At 38.0% G+C, this 15,153-nt stretch overlaps 2 protein-coding genes and 1 long non-coding RNA gene across 6 annotated transcripts in view; 2 read left to right on the plus strand and 1 right to left on the minus strand.

Moving 5' to 3' along the window:
- The window catches only part of LOC129775466 (protein FAM161A), a 31,108-nt gene extending 22,528 nt beyond the window's left edge, over positions 1-8,580 (plus strand). Inside the window, exons 4-5 of one of the 2 annotated variants that reach the window (XR_008742963.1) lie at positions 7,582-7,747; positions 7,802-8,579. The gene's annotated coding sequence lies outside the window, so the exon portion shown is untranslated. Of the gene's footprint in view, positions 1-7,581 lie in introns of both variants that reach the window. The other variant, XM_055780260.1, reaches the window with a different exon arrangement.
- On the minus strand, positions 4,109-6,420 carry LOC129775508 (transmembrane protein 192-like). Of its 3 annotated transcripts, none has more exons than XM_055780323.1 (5): positions 6,038-6,420; positions 5,678-5,799; positions 5,469-5,601; positions 5,124-5,403; positions 4,109-5,057 (listed from the first exon to the last, which is right to left on the minus strand). In XM_055780323.1, the coding sequence occupies exons 1-5, from the start codon at positions 6,071-6,073 to the stop codon at positions 4,831-4,833; spliced, it is 798 nt and encodes a 265-aa protein (XP_055636298.1). In that variant the 5' UTR covers positions 6,074-6,420; the 3' UTR covers positions 4,109-4,830. The 3 variants fall into 3 exon arrangements, with proteins under 3 accessions (XP_055636298.1, XP_055636319.1, XP_055636309.1); XM_055780344.1 differs by having other exon boundaries at positions 4,112-5,057; positions 5,678-5,876; positions 5,934-6,047; XM_055780334.1 differs by having other exon boundaries at positions 4,113-5,057; positions 5,678-5,876; positions 6,038-6,418.
- An 858-nt stretch (positions 8,581-9,438) lies between the features above and the next one.
- Positions 9,439-11,432, plus strand: LOC129775518 (uncharacterized). Its single transcript, XR_008742975.1, has 3 exons — positions 9,439-10,562; positions 10,631-10,840; positions 11,075-11,432. It is a non-coding gene; the product is annotated as an uncharacterized LOC129775518 (long non-coding RNA).
- The last annotated feature ends 3,721 nt before the right edge of the window (positions 11,433-15,153 follow it).

The raw sequence follows: 15,153 nt of genomic DNA on the forward strand, positions 1-15,153 counted from the left end.
GTGACAAGGCGTTCATTCTGCTGGTTGCCAAATCTGATCAGAGATGCCACATTCGCACATATGTTCACGAATTTGCAGACATTTAACTTTTGTCACAACATTTTATTCCTGCTGCAGGCTATTTAAAATAGTGACAAAACATTATTGATTCCATATGATAAACGAAGCTGGTCAGTATGTCAGACATTAGCACATATTTACAAATATTTCAGACTTTTATCGCATATATTTGAGAAAAAACATCTGGCATCCCAGAATTTTATTTGTTTCGCTCAGAGAGGTCAGATATTTGTTTTGCTGCAGTCAGTACCGTATCTATAGATGTGATTTAACTTGGCCTGTTGTTAGTGTATCAAGACTAGAGGTGTGCAAATCAGCTCATCATGATGAACAACTCTGATCATATCAGCTCATCTAAATGAGCTGTTCTTTATGAACAGCTCTTCAGCTCAGTTGTCAGTGCCGACTTTCAATTTGGGTCCCAAACTCGATAGCCACGAAGCCAGTTTGAAAATGTTAAAATTCAAATGAAATTTTTCACACCATATTATTAATTACTTGAAACACGTATTCCAGACTATTATTTACAACAGACTCGGCGAGTACAACATTTCCGACATTTTTACTGAGGCTTTACATTACAATAGAAAGTTTTCTTCAAAAAAAAAAAATCTTATGAGATTTTTGCACCGCCTGCAAACAAAGTGTTTTTCATTGAAATAGAATACTCATTTGATACACAGAAGTTAATTTTCATTAATAATTTGAATTTTAAAACGTGTTCATTCTGCCTGAGAGCCAATTATTATTTTTGGCGCCCCCTAAACTGGTAAACAAAGCTCAATGCCGTCAACGCGAATATAACAGTTGAAAAGACGAGGGACAAATGAAACTAAACTGATGTCTTAACACGAAGAGCGAAAGACGGTCAGTTCATTTGAATCTTACAGCTCACACACTCTCTTCAATTCTACAGCTCTTTTCTCTCCTTCATCATCATCAAAGTGAGCTGAAGAGCTGTTTGATTTTTTTTGCGAGCTGTTCCGCGTCAACTCACTTCAAAGAGTCGATTCTTCGGAACAGCTCATGAGCGGATGGCACATCTCTAATCAAGACATTCTGCCGAATTTGCAGGTATTTGATTTAGATTTAGTGAAACGGTTGATTGCATCCTGTAAAGTTTAGCATTTTTGTTTATTTTGGTCATAGCTGCTGCTGCTCTCGGCGCTCTCAGTGTTAAATTGTTGCTCTGGCTCCGGCTCGAGCATATACCACGGCTTCTGAAATGGATATGCAGTTCGGTGACGATGACTCGCGGCTAGATAGATGAAACACAAGATCCATTGTGATAGATATATTTTAGAGAAAATAAATAGATTGCATGAAATGGGAATAATTCCGGTGTGCTTATTCGTCCAATTGAGGGATAACAGATTCACTACCGCTTTCACAAAAAAAAATCAAAATACTTGCAATTTGTCTTTCGTACTGTGAAAATTGAAGATAAATTGAATTTATTGATACACACAATACCATTACTATCGATTCTATACGACCCAAAAAGACACTTATTATTCCTCTTCCATTTTTCATTTGTTTTTATGCACTGTCGACACCTCATGACATGTCGACGATTGTCACCTAGAAATCCCAGTTCATGTGACAATCGTCACGTATATTTGAGAGCGGGAATAAGGTGAGAGTTCATTCAAGTGAGATTTCTAGAGGCGAATGAACTGCAAAGTTTAAAGCCTCCTAAAAACAAAGAAAGAAGAAGAAGTGAGATTTCTCACGGCATACGCCTGGTGGAATCGCGTGACATAAGTGACAATTGTCATCTCACCTCACACACCACGCAGAATCAGGCCGATTATTACACCAGCAGCGCACACATATAAACAACGTACATTTCATGAAAGTGACAAAAAGTTATGAGGTAAAAAGAGTTTTGCGATCTTTTGATCTATTTTTTCCAGTTTTGGAGATGACGATTAACTTACCTAAAATAACTGGAAAGTTCGAAACTATACTGTAAAGGAAAGCTTTATTCCATAGTAGATGATAGTGCGTATTCGTTTTTGTGAAAAAGCTCAAGAGCTTTTTTTAAAAATTCGATTTGTTCAAAAATTGCTTGTGGGGCAAAGGTGCGCAGTGGCTGCGGGGCATAGTTCGCACCAGAGATTTGCTCTGAAAAAAAATAAAAGTTCTCAACCAAATTTTTAACGGGACCCACAGTAAGTAAACTGATTTGAAGAAATGCACTCCAGATGATTTATGATTTGAATCTTCTTTTATTTACATTTCTACTTCTGCTGGGATGTGCCAACGAGCACCTGGGGCAGTTCAGACAAGTGTTTACGAGTGAGCAGTCTGAGGATCTGGCGGACCACTGCAGAGCACTGGGCAAAGCGTAAATCACTCTCAGAGATTTACGTCGTCTGGCGTTTGATTTTGTGGAAGCCAACAACCTCCAGCACGAATTAAAACAAGTTGCAAAACTAGGAAGAGATAGAGATTTTAGCTTCATAAGGAACCATCGTCTGTCTCTTCGAACCCCACAACAGCGCAACGAAGCAACAGCGCTCCAAGACAAGGCGTCGGAATCCTCAGAACCGAAATCCAAGATGAGGAAGAAAAATAAACAATTGCTTAAAAATAATGCAAAATGTATTTCAAATGAAGAATGTTTTTATTTTCACCATGCATTCAATTCAATAACGGCAATTCAATAACAAGCAACGGATTTAAACAGTCAGTATCAGGATTGTTGCATCTTAGTCTGCATCAGGTTTATATGTCAAAAAACAAATTATATACCGCGAGTATAGATTATGTACATAAAATAATTTCTGTGGAAACTTGAGTTTTCGAAATGATTTATATCAATGTATCAATTGTGGGTGGGACGAAGTTCGCCGGGTCAGCTAGTTTGTTGATAAAAACAAATTCTGTTTCAAATGTTGGCCATTTTTAGATATCTTATATTGTCAGTCTCCTCCCTCCCAAAAATTTCCAAGTGGTATGTTCGACCATAACACGCATTCATCTCCATCCATAAAACATCATACAGCACCCTCCCTCCTCCCCACTGGAAGGTGCCTACACACTCTGGTAATGATGCTTCTTCCGCTTATAGTGATAAAGCATTTAGTTTCGTTACAAGTTACCTCAGAAGTACAGTTCAATTAGTGCGCACGTTTGCCCCCACTATGGGGCAAAAGTACGCATTTGCCATTTTGTATTAAAAAAGGTTTTTGTCTAACTACAAACAAAACTCGAGAAATTCTTGTACTAGGTTTCGAAGGTAATATATATGGATACAATTTGGTAAGCAAATTGATTTTTTTTTGCTTTTATTTCAAAAGTTATTGGACGACAACAGTGAGGTGCGCACCTTTGTCCCGCACTACTCTAATATTGACTCAATTTTACTGTTTTTGACAAAATAATATCTTAATAAATGAAAAAAAGTTTATTCAAAAATACATCACAATTGGTTCGTTGTGGCTGAACGCAATTTCGAAAAATGCACATCAGCTCTCAACACGGTTTCACCTTTCATGGCAGCCCTTTGGCTGTCTTACTTACCAGATCTCGAAGAAAACTGTTTCCAAAGCTATCCGAAACAGAAAAATCTGTTAAAGATTACAGATACAAAAAAACTGCCTTTTTGGAGAGAACGATCACTATCCTCCGATGCCATGTTGTTGGTTTACGGTTCACTCTGGCTGAATGCAATTTGTTTTTTTTCACAGCCTGCTACACAGAAATGTTTGTTTTGGAGCTGTTGTCAGCTGTCCGAATGATAGATTACCATTTTCTGCATCCAGTGGTGTAAGTAACTTATTTTTGAAAACAAAAGTCGCTTGATTCGTTTTGGTAGAGCCCCATATGTACTTGAAGATTCATTTTTGTTAGTTATGTTTTGCGTGACTTACTTTTAAAAAGATTGTTATCAGCTCAGTTCCGTGAATTCGTACTGAATTTTTTCCCAGATTGTACGCCATTTCAAATGATTTATTATTTCTCTACCAATATGCAATACAAGTTGTGTCGGAGGTCCAGGAAATGTGTTCCCATTTTATTTTAGTGGAAGTTATTTTACTTCATAGCTAAACATAGATCTATATCAAAATTACCGTCATGCTCCTGTAGGTTTGAATAATATTTGAATATAATATATCTATATCATGCTTGAAAGTAACCTCAAGATCGAAAACATAACTATCTCATTGTTACACTGATGAAAAATTTGGACCCTCTATTGAATCCTCAAGAATCAAGAATGTGTGAGTTGGATCAGTGAACTATTAATGTCGATAATTAGTTACATTCTTGTTTTTACTTGTAGGTGAGTTCGTAGTGCGCTATTCGGGTGCTGCCCACCTATGAAATGAGTAGAAAAAATTGTCCTCGTTGTCGCTCTGTACGTCATGACGTCTGTCCGTGTTGGTTTTCGATCTACAATAGAAACAAGGCTTGAAACAAGCTGATTGTGGTCCCAGTTGCAATCTTTAGCCCCCTTTCTGTTTTATGCATACGGATACGTGTGTAGAAGAGTGAAAAATGTTTAGTTTCTTCTAATGTATATACAGAATCAAACGTTAGTTTTATTGTGGAAAACACAAAGAAAATGCTCTCCTTCCAGCGAGAAGAAATTTTGCTACATCACTCCTTTGGATGTATCGTGTTATCATCGGAACGCTTTTTTAAATCGATTTCCTGTGTTTGGTTTGTTCGAATGCTAACCAATGATTAATTCAAGATATTTTGCTCCATCGCATCGAAATGATATTAAAAAAAAGGTGAAACATAACAAAAAAAATAACATTACCCGGGGAAGGTTACCGTCCGGACTTGGGCATTCATCTGCATGATCTTTTGGTTAAGCTTTAGGTTGTGATCCTTTAGGTAGCTGATAAGGTCGGCCTGCTTCTCCAACAGCTCTGCCGTGCTCAGTCCACGCTGGGTAAGCCCTAGTGAGCCGCCACTGTGACCTCGGCTACCCTGCAACGCATCAGGAGGTGCTGCCGCGCGGTTGAAGTGGACTACCTTCGCTGTGAAGTGATCGAAATCGGTTACAGACTGGGCCCATCTTTCGTCTTTTCTCAGGAAATACTAACCAATATAGGAACCATGCACGAAGCACAGCACCAACGTTTCCAGCGAGCAAAACATGGTGATGTATACTATGGGAACGAACAATCCGGCCACGGCACATTTCTCGGCAAAATTGTCCCCGTAATAGTGCTGGATCAGTGCCTGCACTGCCAGCAGAAACGTATTCCACAGCGAAACAATCTGCAACGGCACGGTCTTGTGGTAAGCGATGGCACGGTGAAACTCGTGATAGCCATCCAGTCGTAGATTTTCGTGTCTGTTCTTCACAAAGTGGTCGAAGAGCTGTGAAATAAGGAATGAATGAAAGATATAAAATGTGTCGCTCGTATCGATATGAAGACGCTTACATAGGTCAACAGCCAGAAAGCTGCCCTCAAGTACAACATTATGAAGTAAGCTTCACAGCGGCAACTGTCCTCCCATGTTGCTGCGAGGACAACACCAGCAACAGAGATACAACTCGATATGAGCAAATGAATGCTGGAACAAATAAAAAAAAACACGTAGAGGTGAGAAATGTCAATGTTTAGCTGTAATGACAGTGCAATTACACTACCTGAATGCTGGCACCGTTCTCAGCGGCCGGAAGCCATCGTCATCTTCGGTGGCAAGAATCGGGTCCTGCATCGAGCTACTATCATCCATTCTCGCCGATGAGTCCTCGAAGAAGCGCCCTGCCTATGAGTGGCAAAAGTTAGCAAATGATGAAGAGGATGCTTTTCGAAAAGATGCACGAATGTTTGGAAATTTTTGCTCTGCAATACAAGAAACGACATGTACAACCAAAACGTACAAAAAGGGGAACGACGCACATCGTTACGGTTGATAAACAAGTGATGGGTCAACTCGTCATCTTTTTTTTTTCAATCGAACTTAATACGCGAATTACCCACAAAAGAATGAACACAGAACTCACCGTGTTTGCTCCTACGCTCCTGATCAGACTGACCATAATCTGCAAATGCAGTTGCTTCTTTCCTCTTGCGTTCGTCCTGATAAGATTGATTTTTGCTTCAGTGCACTCGACTGCAACGATTTTTTTCTCGCTTCAATATTTTCACACACCCGATTTGTCACACACTATGCGGTTTAGCACAACACAGAGCAAATCATAAAAAAAAAACAAATGAAAACAAGTGAAGCCGTCGTTCGATTAGTACGCTTCGGCAACCATCCGGTAGGGTCGCCCCACAGAGAGAAATAAAAATTTATTGCGACCGGGGACGTGATGCAGAGAATTTGCAATGGAAAGTGGGAATTACGTGCATTGAAAAGTGCAACGCAGAACGAATGACAACAAACACACAGCGAGAGTCAATGAGGTAAGACAAAATAATACGCTTATGTGTATGAGTTTGGATTGGCAAAAATGTAGTGAAGTGATAAAGGTTATAAGATAAAAATTAATACACAAAACCGCTCACCAAATTTACTCGTTTTATCGAGTTCTCTCGAAATTTTCAACGAAATAAAGGGCTACAAATTTATGATAATTTACTTCATTCAATTTTTTCTTCCTTTCCGAATGTCAGCATTTTCCCCTCCATATCACCCATCACATTTTCCCTTTTTAATCGTATCCTTCCAAACTTTTCAAACTCCAGGTCGTTTCCAAAAATTCATATGAAGTTCTGTTTTCATAATAGGCCAACATTATGCAATACGGCGAAGCTCCGGCGATTTATTGGCGTCGTACCAGTCCAACACGTTTCGATCGTGGTGGCAGAACGCAAGATAACATCAAAATGTTTTTGAACCTTAGTGCTTCGAGACGCTTTTAACAATACTTTTTCTTGTACTACAAAATCCTGGGATTTTCCAACGAATGGCACCACAAATGGCAAAAAATTAACAAGATTCATTTCGAGAGGTACATCTGTCACTAGCTTATGGGCCCTATTATAGAAATCGAGACGATAAGAATTTTGCTCGTTAGACCTATTTTACTATCATAGAAATCGAGCAATTCGATAGCACCGAGCGAGTGATAGCTACCCAGTTTCCTATATTTTCGAGCGGTTATAGGTACAATGTGGACCGAGCGACGCAAAGTGCTACAAAAGTGCTGGAATCGTACCCCGCCTTGCTCCCCGCAAGCAACAGTGTCTATAGTTTCAGCTATAATTCTACTAAATAACTTGTGCAGAGCGAAACGGCATCACTGTTTTTGCTCTTTCTCTTTCTCGCAAAACTGTCATTCAAAACACAAAAGCGAGTGTATTCGAAAATATTGAACAAGTCGCAAAGTCGCAAATAATTTCTGCTCTGTGCAACAGGATAATTTTTCATTCGGTAAGAATTGCTTAGGTGTTATCTTCTTCCACAAGCAAGCTAATATGGTAATTCTTTTTAGAAATTATCTTTGTGCTGTTATTACAGTAATTTCCCAAATCAAATTACTTGCTAACACAAAGCTTATATTTTCATTATTTTCGACCCGTAAACTACATCTTGTTTCAGCTGTTGCGGCACAAATATCATGTACCAAAAACAACGGTAAACACCATACTGGAGGACATGCAGCTGGAAACACCAGCGATTAAAGAACGAAACAGCGATGGTGTGAATAAGGCGAAACGACTTACGATACATAACGGCTAAACTGAGGAGGATGAATCGAATAGTGGTATTAACGGCGAAGGCAATAGAAGATCAGGCTTTAAAATTCATCTCATTTCAGATGCTGCTGCTCTTCTCTCCGTGAGTAACATATGAAAATATCGGCCGGTGATGATCATGAATTGGATGAGGAGGTTGCTTCGAATGATCGTGGTGTCGCTCACTTTTTGTACCGAGCTCTAAAACATTCTCCGAAAGATTATTTGTTAGCCCTGGACAGCAGCTCCCTGAATCCTGAATGCATCAATTTCATCGTCGCCATCCTTTTCTTCTACATCAGCTGGACCACCCACCACTGCAACAAGAAAATCTCTTTGGTCATAGCTTATCTCCTAGTGCAACATTAGGCAAACTGGAGTATCATCATCATCATCTCTCTACAAGCGTTAGCAATTCGTCGTTATAGTCAGTTCGTGCCGAACGTCAAAGCTTCAGAAGTTGCAGCACGAAAACGATCGATTCCACTGGTGCACCGGAGGGTGGCAACATTTTGAACTACTTATCGGAGAAAAGCAAAGTGACAACAGAACGCCAGGGGTGCGCTCTATATATTCTTTCAGTTGTTGCCCGCGGCGGGACCAGTCGCTGTAGAAGCTGTACCTCAAGCGGAAGCTGGAATTACGATGAACATTTTTGGTACTTCGTGAGCTATCGTTGGTGACGAAACAAATGTTGCGAATGTTATAGAATGTAAAGATGAATTTCAATTTTTGTATTATTTTTTTCTTTGTAGATTTGTATAATAAAATGATTGTAAACAACGCTCTTTATCTTTACTTTTCATTTCAACTTTCTTGGACACGAACCGAGCCATAATAAAAGTGCAGCAGTACTGCGATCGGTCGACACGGTGCCAGATTGGCACAGCTTTGGCACAACAGCTTTGGCACAACAATGTCGAGTGGGTACCCACTCTACATTGTTGTGCCGAATCGGTCCCAGAAAATGCTGTCGACAACGATGCCGACTTCGTGCCATATTGCAATAATTCTGTCGACCCAACCTTCGCATTCGACCACCAATTACGAGCCAAAACTGTACCAATCTGGCACAACGTCGACCGATTGAAGTACTACTCGACCCTTATTATGGCTTAATCTGTTCTCTTGCAATAAGAAACAAAAAAAAAAGAAGACCACCGTTGTTTATAAAAAATCATTTTGTTCTTGTTATAATAGTTATTATAGTGAAATCTATAAATTATTAGATTACAAAGATGAAAATATAAAAAATACAATAATCTGAAGGCTCTAGTGTTTGTGCGTTTTAGTGGCAATAGCGTTTCTCTAGCTCATCGATCATAAGCAAAACATGCTCAGCATCCATATGCAAAAATCTATACATAACGACCTCTTAGAATAGCAGTTAATCTTCACTGTTACGATATCCTATACCATTCGTAGCGTTTGTATCGTCATAAACGAAATTCCAACAGGTGCTTTCATTCATCAGAAATTTCCTCGTTCGATTGTGTTCGTCACATTCGTGCTCCATATCGACAGCAGGAGCATTTAGCATCAATCATTGATACGGGTTTAATCTTCAACGTGGATACGTTGAATCATGGTTACGAATTCAGTTTTCTGTTAAACAGACTTGCAATAAACCACCTGAATTACAAAGTATGTCAAGAAGAAAAGCATAAATGCAATATATAATCATTCATTTACCTATTCTACATTTTCATATATTTCTATATAGGGATTATAGGAAACATAGAGATTGCGTTGATTTCTTGAAGTAAAGTGGCACATTCTCATAATCATAAATAATATATGGATTTGTGCTTGTCAATTATTTAAGTGCCACTTGTTCTTCTGAACGTACAGTATTGTATTGAGCACCGATGATCTCCCAAATACCTTACGCAGCATCCAGCATTCTGTTTTTTTTGCTTCCTAGAGCTTCGCCATTCCCGATTGTTCGTCAAGTGCAAATTGTCAAATTTAATGCTTAAATTTTCTTCAATGTTTTAACTCCTGAGACGAACCAGCCCAGGAGGCTGAAAGTCTCAAAAATAAAGATTTAAAAAAAATGTTTTGACTCGCTATATTTTCTAGGATGTTCGCCGTTTTTGAATTTGGGATAAAACTACACATAAGCTTCTTTCAATCATCCAAATCAGTTGCAAGTTTTCGCTGTTCCTGCTACTCTCAATAATAATGGAACATTATTTTGCCATTGTGCCATCGTGGAATTCAATTCTGAAATTATGTTGAGATAGAGGTAAGATGATATATAATATAAACAAACATTACATAAAGCATTTTTGTTACCTGTCCATAATTCGATTTGGGAATTCCTTATGCTGTTTTTTTATTTGCTTGCTTCCGAGGCAGAGAAACTTTAGCAATATTTTTCGCATCGATAAGTATTCTAACTGCAAAATAAGTACACAAAAACCAGTTGATATTTGAGACTGTTTCTTCAATATTATAATGTTCGCATCCGTGTTTTGACAGTTCAGCGAGAAAGAGAAAATCAATCGCTGCAGTGATGCCGTTTCACTCAATACAGGTAATCGAGCCTGCGGGAAGGGAATCGGGATTATATTCCAGTAGTTTCCGTCGCTCGGTCCACATTGTACCTATAACCGCTCGAAAATATAGGAAACTGGGTATCGATGCAAGTGTCAGAACTTTTCGAGTTGTTTGGTTCACTTGTTGCATATCTTTAGAGAATTATTTTGTTTTAGTTTGCGTCCCTGATATTTTCCTTTAGGAAACATTTCAGAAACTCTTGAATATATGCAATTTTCAACACATGTTCGTTTGTTTTGATCAGTATTTGTTTTAAGGTGCTGCCAGAATAGTCTATACAAGGTAAGTGTTCAATCCAACATTATTCATATTAATTATGTTATAATTTACAATGCAGATCTTACTTCCAGCACATATTTCAGTGGCTGAAAACGAGTGGACAGACAAATCACCACCTGTTTGAACGACTCGTTGAACCAATGGAAGCGAATGTAAACATTGCTCGAGGTATTTGTGGAGGCAGTTCAAATAAAATCCCGGTTAAGGAAACGTGGGATGAATTCAGTGAGGAGCTTAATGCACTGAAACAATCAATGCGTCTTGGTTCAGAATGACAGAAAGTAAGTGTTTCTTCTACGATACATACAACTTCATAAGTAAATTTTATCATATTATTTGAATTACTATCAAACAAATTTCCTACCTAAAAATGTCTTATTCCTGCTAGGGTATGTTAGTACGTGTTACTTTTGTCAGCAATTTTCTTTTTTATTGCTATACTATACCGAACTTTCTATACCATATGCTAAAGCTGAAATGTCTTGCAAAACAATAATGATTTTTTTAAATTACAGATTTGGATTGTCATGAGATGAAAAGTAAATAAACACTAGCACACAACAAGCGAGAATTCAGGGCCAAAGGTGGTGGCCCAATACAATAAAACTATTGACGCCGCTACAACAAGAAATCGACGCTAAAAGAGAATTACATAAAAAAAAATGTTTTCCTTAAAAAAGTGGAATTTATGTGTGACTCCTTACGGAATTCCATAGATTGCAGTTGTGAAAATAAATGAAAAGATTCATTTTCTAATAATTATATTTTTGTAAAGCAAATTGTTCCATGATATCGTTTTTATTACACATCCATGCATGCATTACGCCTATTAAGCTTCATTCGTTGAGGGAATATCAGTTTTCTCCAAAACATAACCATATTAACACTTTTGGAAATACATTTTCATAGCAGATGCCTCACAAAAAGGTTTGGCATCCTTTCTATAATGCTTCGTGAAACATTCCAAGATTGTTTCAAAATATTTCATCACAACCGCTGACATTCGAGCTTGCTAACGAATCGAGCAGTTTTCCTCGATTTCTATAATTCCAGATTTTACTCGGTGTGATAGTGATAGTGATTGTATCGAATCCTCGATTTGATTTCTATAATAGGGCCCTATGTGTGAAGATTCATGATATTCGGGACATCGAAGCTGAATTTGTCAGCCAGTTTACATGAAGCAAATATAGGGCTTTGTTATAGAGAAATGAAAAATCGAATCGATAAGAATTTGGCTCGTTAGCTCTATATTACTATTATGGGCTCTATTATAGAAATCGAGGTGATAAAAATTTTGCTCCTTAGCTCTATTTTACTATTATAGAAATCGAGCAATTCGATAGCACCGAGCGAGTGATAGCTATCGATGCAAGTGTCAGAACTTTTCTAGTTGTTTGGTTCGCTTGTTGCATATCTTCAGAGAATTATTTTGTTTTGGTTTGCGTCCCTGATATTTCCCTTTGGGAAACATTTCAGAAACGCTTAGATATATGCAATTTTCAACACATGTTCGTTTGTTTTGATCAGTATTTGTTTTACGGTGCTACCAGAATAGTCTATACATGGTAAGTGTACAATCCAGCATTATTTATATAAATCATGATACAGTTTAGAATGCAGAACTTACTTCCAGCGTATATTTCAGTGGCTGAAAATGAATGGACATACAAATCACCAGCAGTTTGAACGACTCGTTGAACCAATAAAAGCGAATGTAAACATTGCTCGAGGTTTTTGTGGAGGCAGTTCAAATAGAATCCCGGTTAAGGAAAAGTGGGAGAAATTCAGTGAGGAGCTTAATTAACTGAGACCATCAATGCGTCTTGGTTCAGAATGGCAGAAAGTAAGCGTTTCTTCTACGATACATATAACTTCATAAGTAAATTTTATCATATTCTTCGAATTACTATCAACCGAATTTCCCATCCATTAATTGCTTATTCCTGCTAGCGTACATTAGTACGTGCTACTTTTGTCAGCAATTTTCACTAGCACACAACAAGCGAGAATTCAGGGCCACAGGTGATGGCTCAATTCAATAAAGCTATTGACGCCGTGAAAATTACATGCAAAAAAATTGTTTTGCTGAAAAAAGTGGAATTCATTCTAATAATATTTTTTTGTAAAGCAAATTGTTCCATGGTGTCGTTTTTATTACACATTCATGCATGCATTACGCCTATTAGACTTCATGCGTTGAGGGAATATCAGTTTTCTCCAAAACATAACCATATTAACACTTTTGGAAATATAGATATTTATAATTTTCATAGCAGATGTCTCAAAAAAAGATTTGGCATCCTTTCTATAGTGCTTTGTGAAACATTTCAAACTCGCTTCAGAATATTTCAGCATCGCCACTGACATTCGAGCAGAGTAACGAATCGAGCTGTTTTCCTCGATTTCTATAATTCCAGATTTTACTCGGTGTGATAGTGATAGTGATTGTATCGAATCCTCGGTTCGATTTCTATAATATGGCCCATAGAAATCGAGCAATTCGATAGCACCGAGCGAGTGATAGTTATCGATGCAAGTGTCAAAACTTTTCGAGTTGTTTGGTTCACTTGTTGCATATTTTCAGAGAATTATTTTGATTTGGTTTGCGTCCCTGATATTTTCCTTTGGGAAACATTTCAGAAACGCTTAAATATATACAATTTTCAACACATGCTCGTTTGTTTTGATCAGTATTTGTTTTACGGTGCTGCCAGAATAGTGTATACATGGTAAGTGTTCAATCCAGCATTATTTATATTAATCATGTTATAAATTACAATGCAGAACTTACTTCCAGCGTATATTTCAGTGGCCGAAAATGAGTGGCCAGACCAAGTTGAACGACTCGTTGAACCAATGAAAGCGAATGTAAACATTGCTCGAGGTATTTGTGGATGCAGTTCAAATAGAATCCTGGTTAAGGGAAAGTGGGACGAATTCAGTCAGGAGCAAGGATGGAAAACAAGGGAGCATGATGTGATTTACGATTAATCGCAAACTGCACAGATCGCAATCTGTGCAAACTGCGACTAACTATTAATCCTCACCCATCATAACCAAATGATTTTCTCTTGGTAACTCTGAGTTGACCAAAGCATTGCTAGACTGAAACTAGTTCGAATAATTGAGATACTCTCCGTCCTCGTTTTGTTTACAACTCCTAACAAGAATATGCTCCATGGGAATGAGTGTCTCTATGACGTAGGCTTAACGATTCTCGCTCTCTCGTCCGGGCGTTCAATTTTCCTTTCCGAGTGCGTTTACTTCGATGAAACTGGGTAAAATAAAAAAAATGCGCTACAGCAGATAGGACGACTTTAATGTTTCACAGAGGATTTCTCAGATGGTGTTTAAATTAATCTACAAGAGACTACAAACAATAATCCCCCTCAAATCACTAATTTTAATTTTAAGCTGGTTGCGCTATGAGTTAATGTAAATGCGTTATTGGCCAAGGCTATTACGACATCGAACACGTGGTCTTGCGAGATATATTTTTCCGCCAGCCCAAATACAGACCTCTTTTTTCGGGCCCGAGTAAACTGGTGGCTAGAAAAGACCTTGATTACCTTGAATTAATCAAAAAACATAAATTAGCGCAAATATGTCAACATGTGTTTTTTTTTGTGTAAGCACGTAAATATTTGCTCATAAAATTTTTGGATTGTGGAACTCTACATAATTTGTATGCAGATAGACTATCCACAGTTTGTAAGGGGGGGGGTCGGTTGTTTATCAGCTCTGATAATAATTGTGTGGTCCTCACAAAGCATATATTCCAATGCCGTCAGTTCACTGAAATTCTTCGCATACCGTTTGATGATAAGGTAGGATGTTGATAATCATTTGCTGCGATATCTATTGTTCCAACAGTATTCATTCGACAAAATGAAGACTGAATACCTGAAATTAACCAGATTTAGCCATGCAAATCTGCGGTCAAAGCAGTATGTACACTTGAGAGATGCAACAAGTTTGAAGGGATATAAAAAACATTAGTCGTTCGATAAATCTACTGTCACATATGTCGGAAGTCCACGATATATGAATAAAATACGTCCATACTAATTCATTACATTTATTCGCAACGAAGAACGTAACCACACAGAATTGAATTAATCAAATATGTGATCCGTTTTATCTACAAAATAAAAAAGGGTCTGAAACTCAATCGAATTCGAAAGGTGTTTCGTGAAGCCACTAATTGAATTACTATTGGAAAAATTATTTGGAGAGAACTGTGAATGTTCAGAATTATTGGTATCTAAAAAACGATTTTGGGCGGGATGAGATTTGCCCAAATCTGCTGGTAATAAAATTAATCAATTGTATCCATTACCCGTCTGCTGTTCATCGGGTCAGCCACTCACTGCGGACAATGCAATAGAGAATTAAAAATCCCTCGACGAGTGTCGTAAGATTTCAGTTGATCGTCTCTTGTTACACTTTCCGATCAAGAACTCATCATCCGCTCTATGGAATGGGATTAACCGTTTGTGGCTTGCACTCACGATAAAACTTGAGTAGTAGAAGTAATGCTTCGAGAGTGCAAGCAGTGGGGATTCCGCTTTCATATTGCTTTTTTGAGATC

Source organism: Toxorhynchites rutilus, chromosome 1 (genome assembly GCF_029784135.1).
Source record: "Toxorhynchites rutilus septentrionalis strain SRP chromosome 1, ASM2978413v1, whole genome shotgun sequence".
Taxonomy (NCBI): domain Eukaryota; kingdom Metazoa; phylum Arthropoda; class Insecta; order Diptera; family Culicidae; genus Toxorhynchites; species Toxorhynchites rutilus.

Bases quoted from the DNA above. Each gene is read 5' to 3' on its own strand.
- LOC129775508 (XM_055780323.1), bottom strand. From the start codon at position 6,073: ATGGTCAGTCTGATCAGGAGCGTAGGAGCAAACACG. The intron at 5,404-5,468 runs GTAAGCGTCTTC...CTTATTTCACAG, and splicing joins CTTTCTGGCTGTTGACCTAT to CTCTTCGACCACTTTGTGAA. The intron at 5,058-5,123 runs GTTAGTATTTCC...ATCACTTCACAG, and splicing joins CGTGCATGGTTCCTATATTG to CGAAGGTAGTCCACTTCAAC.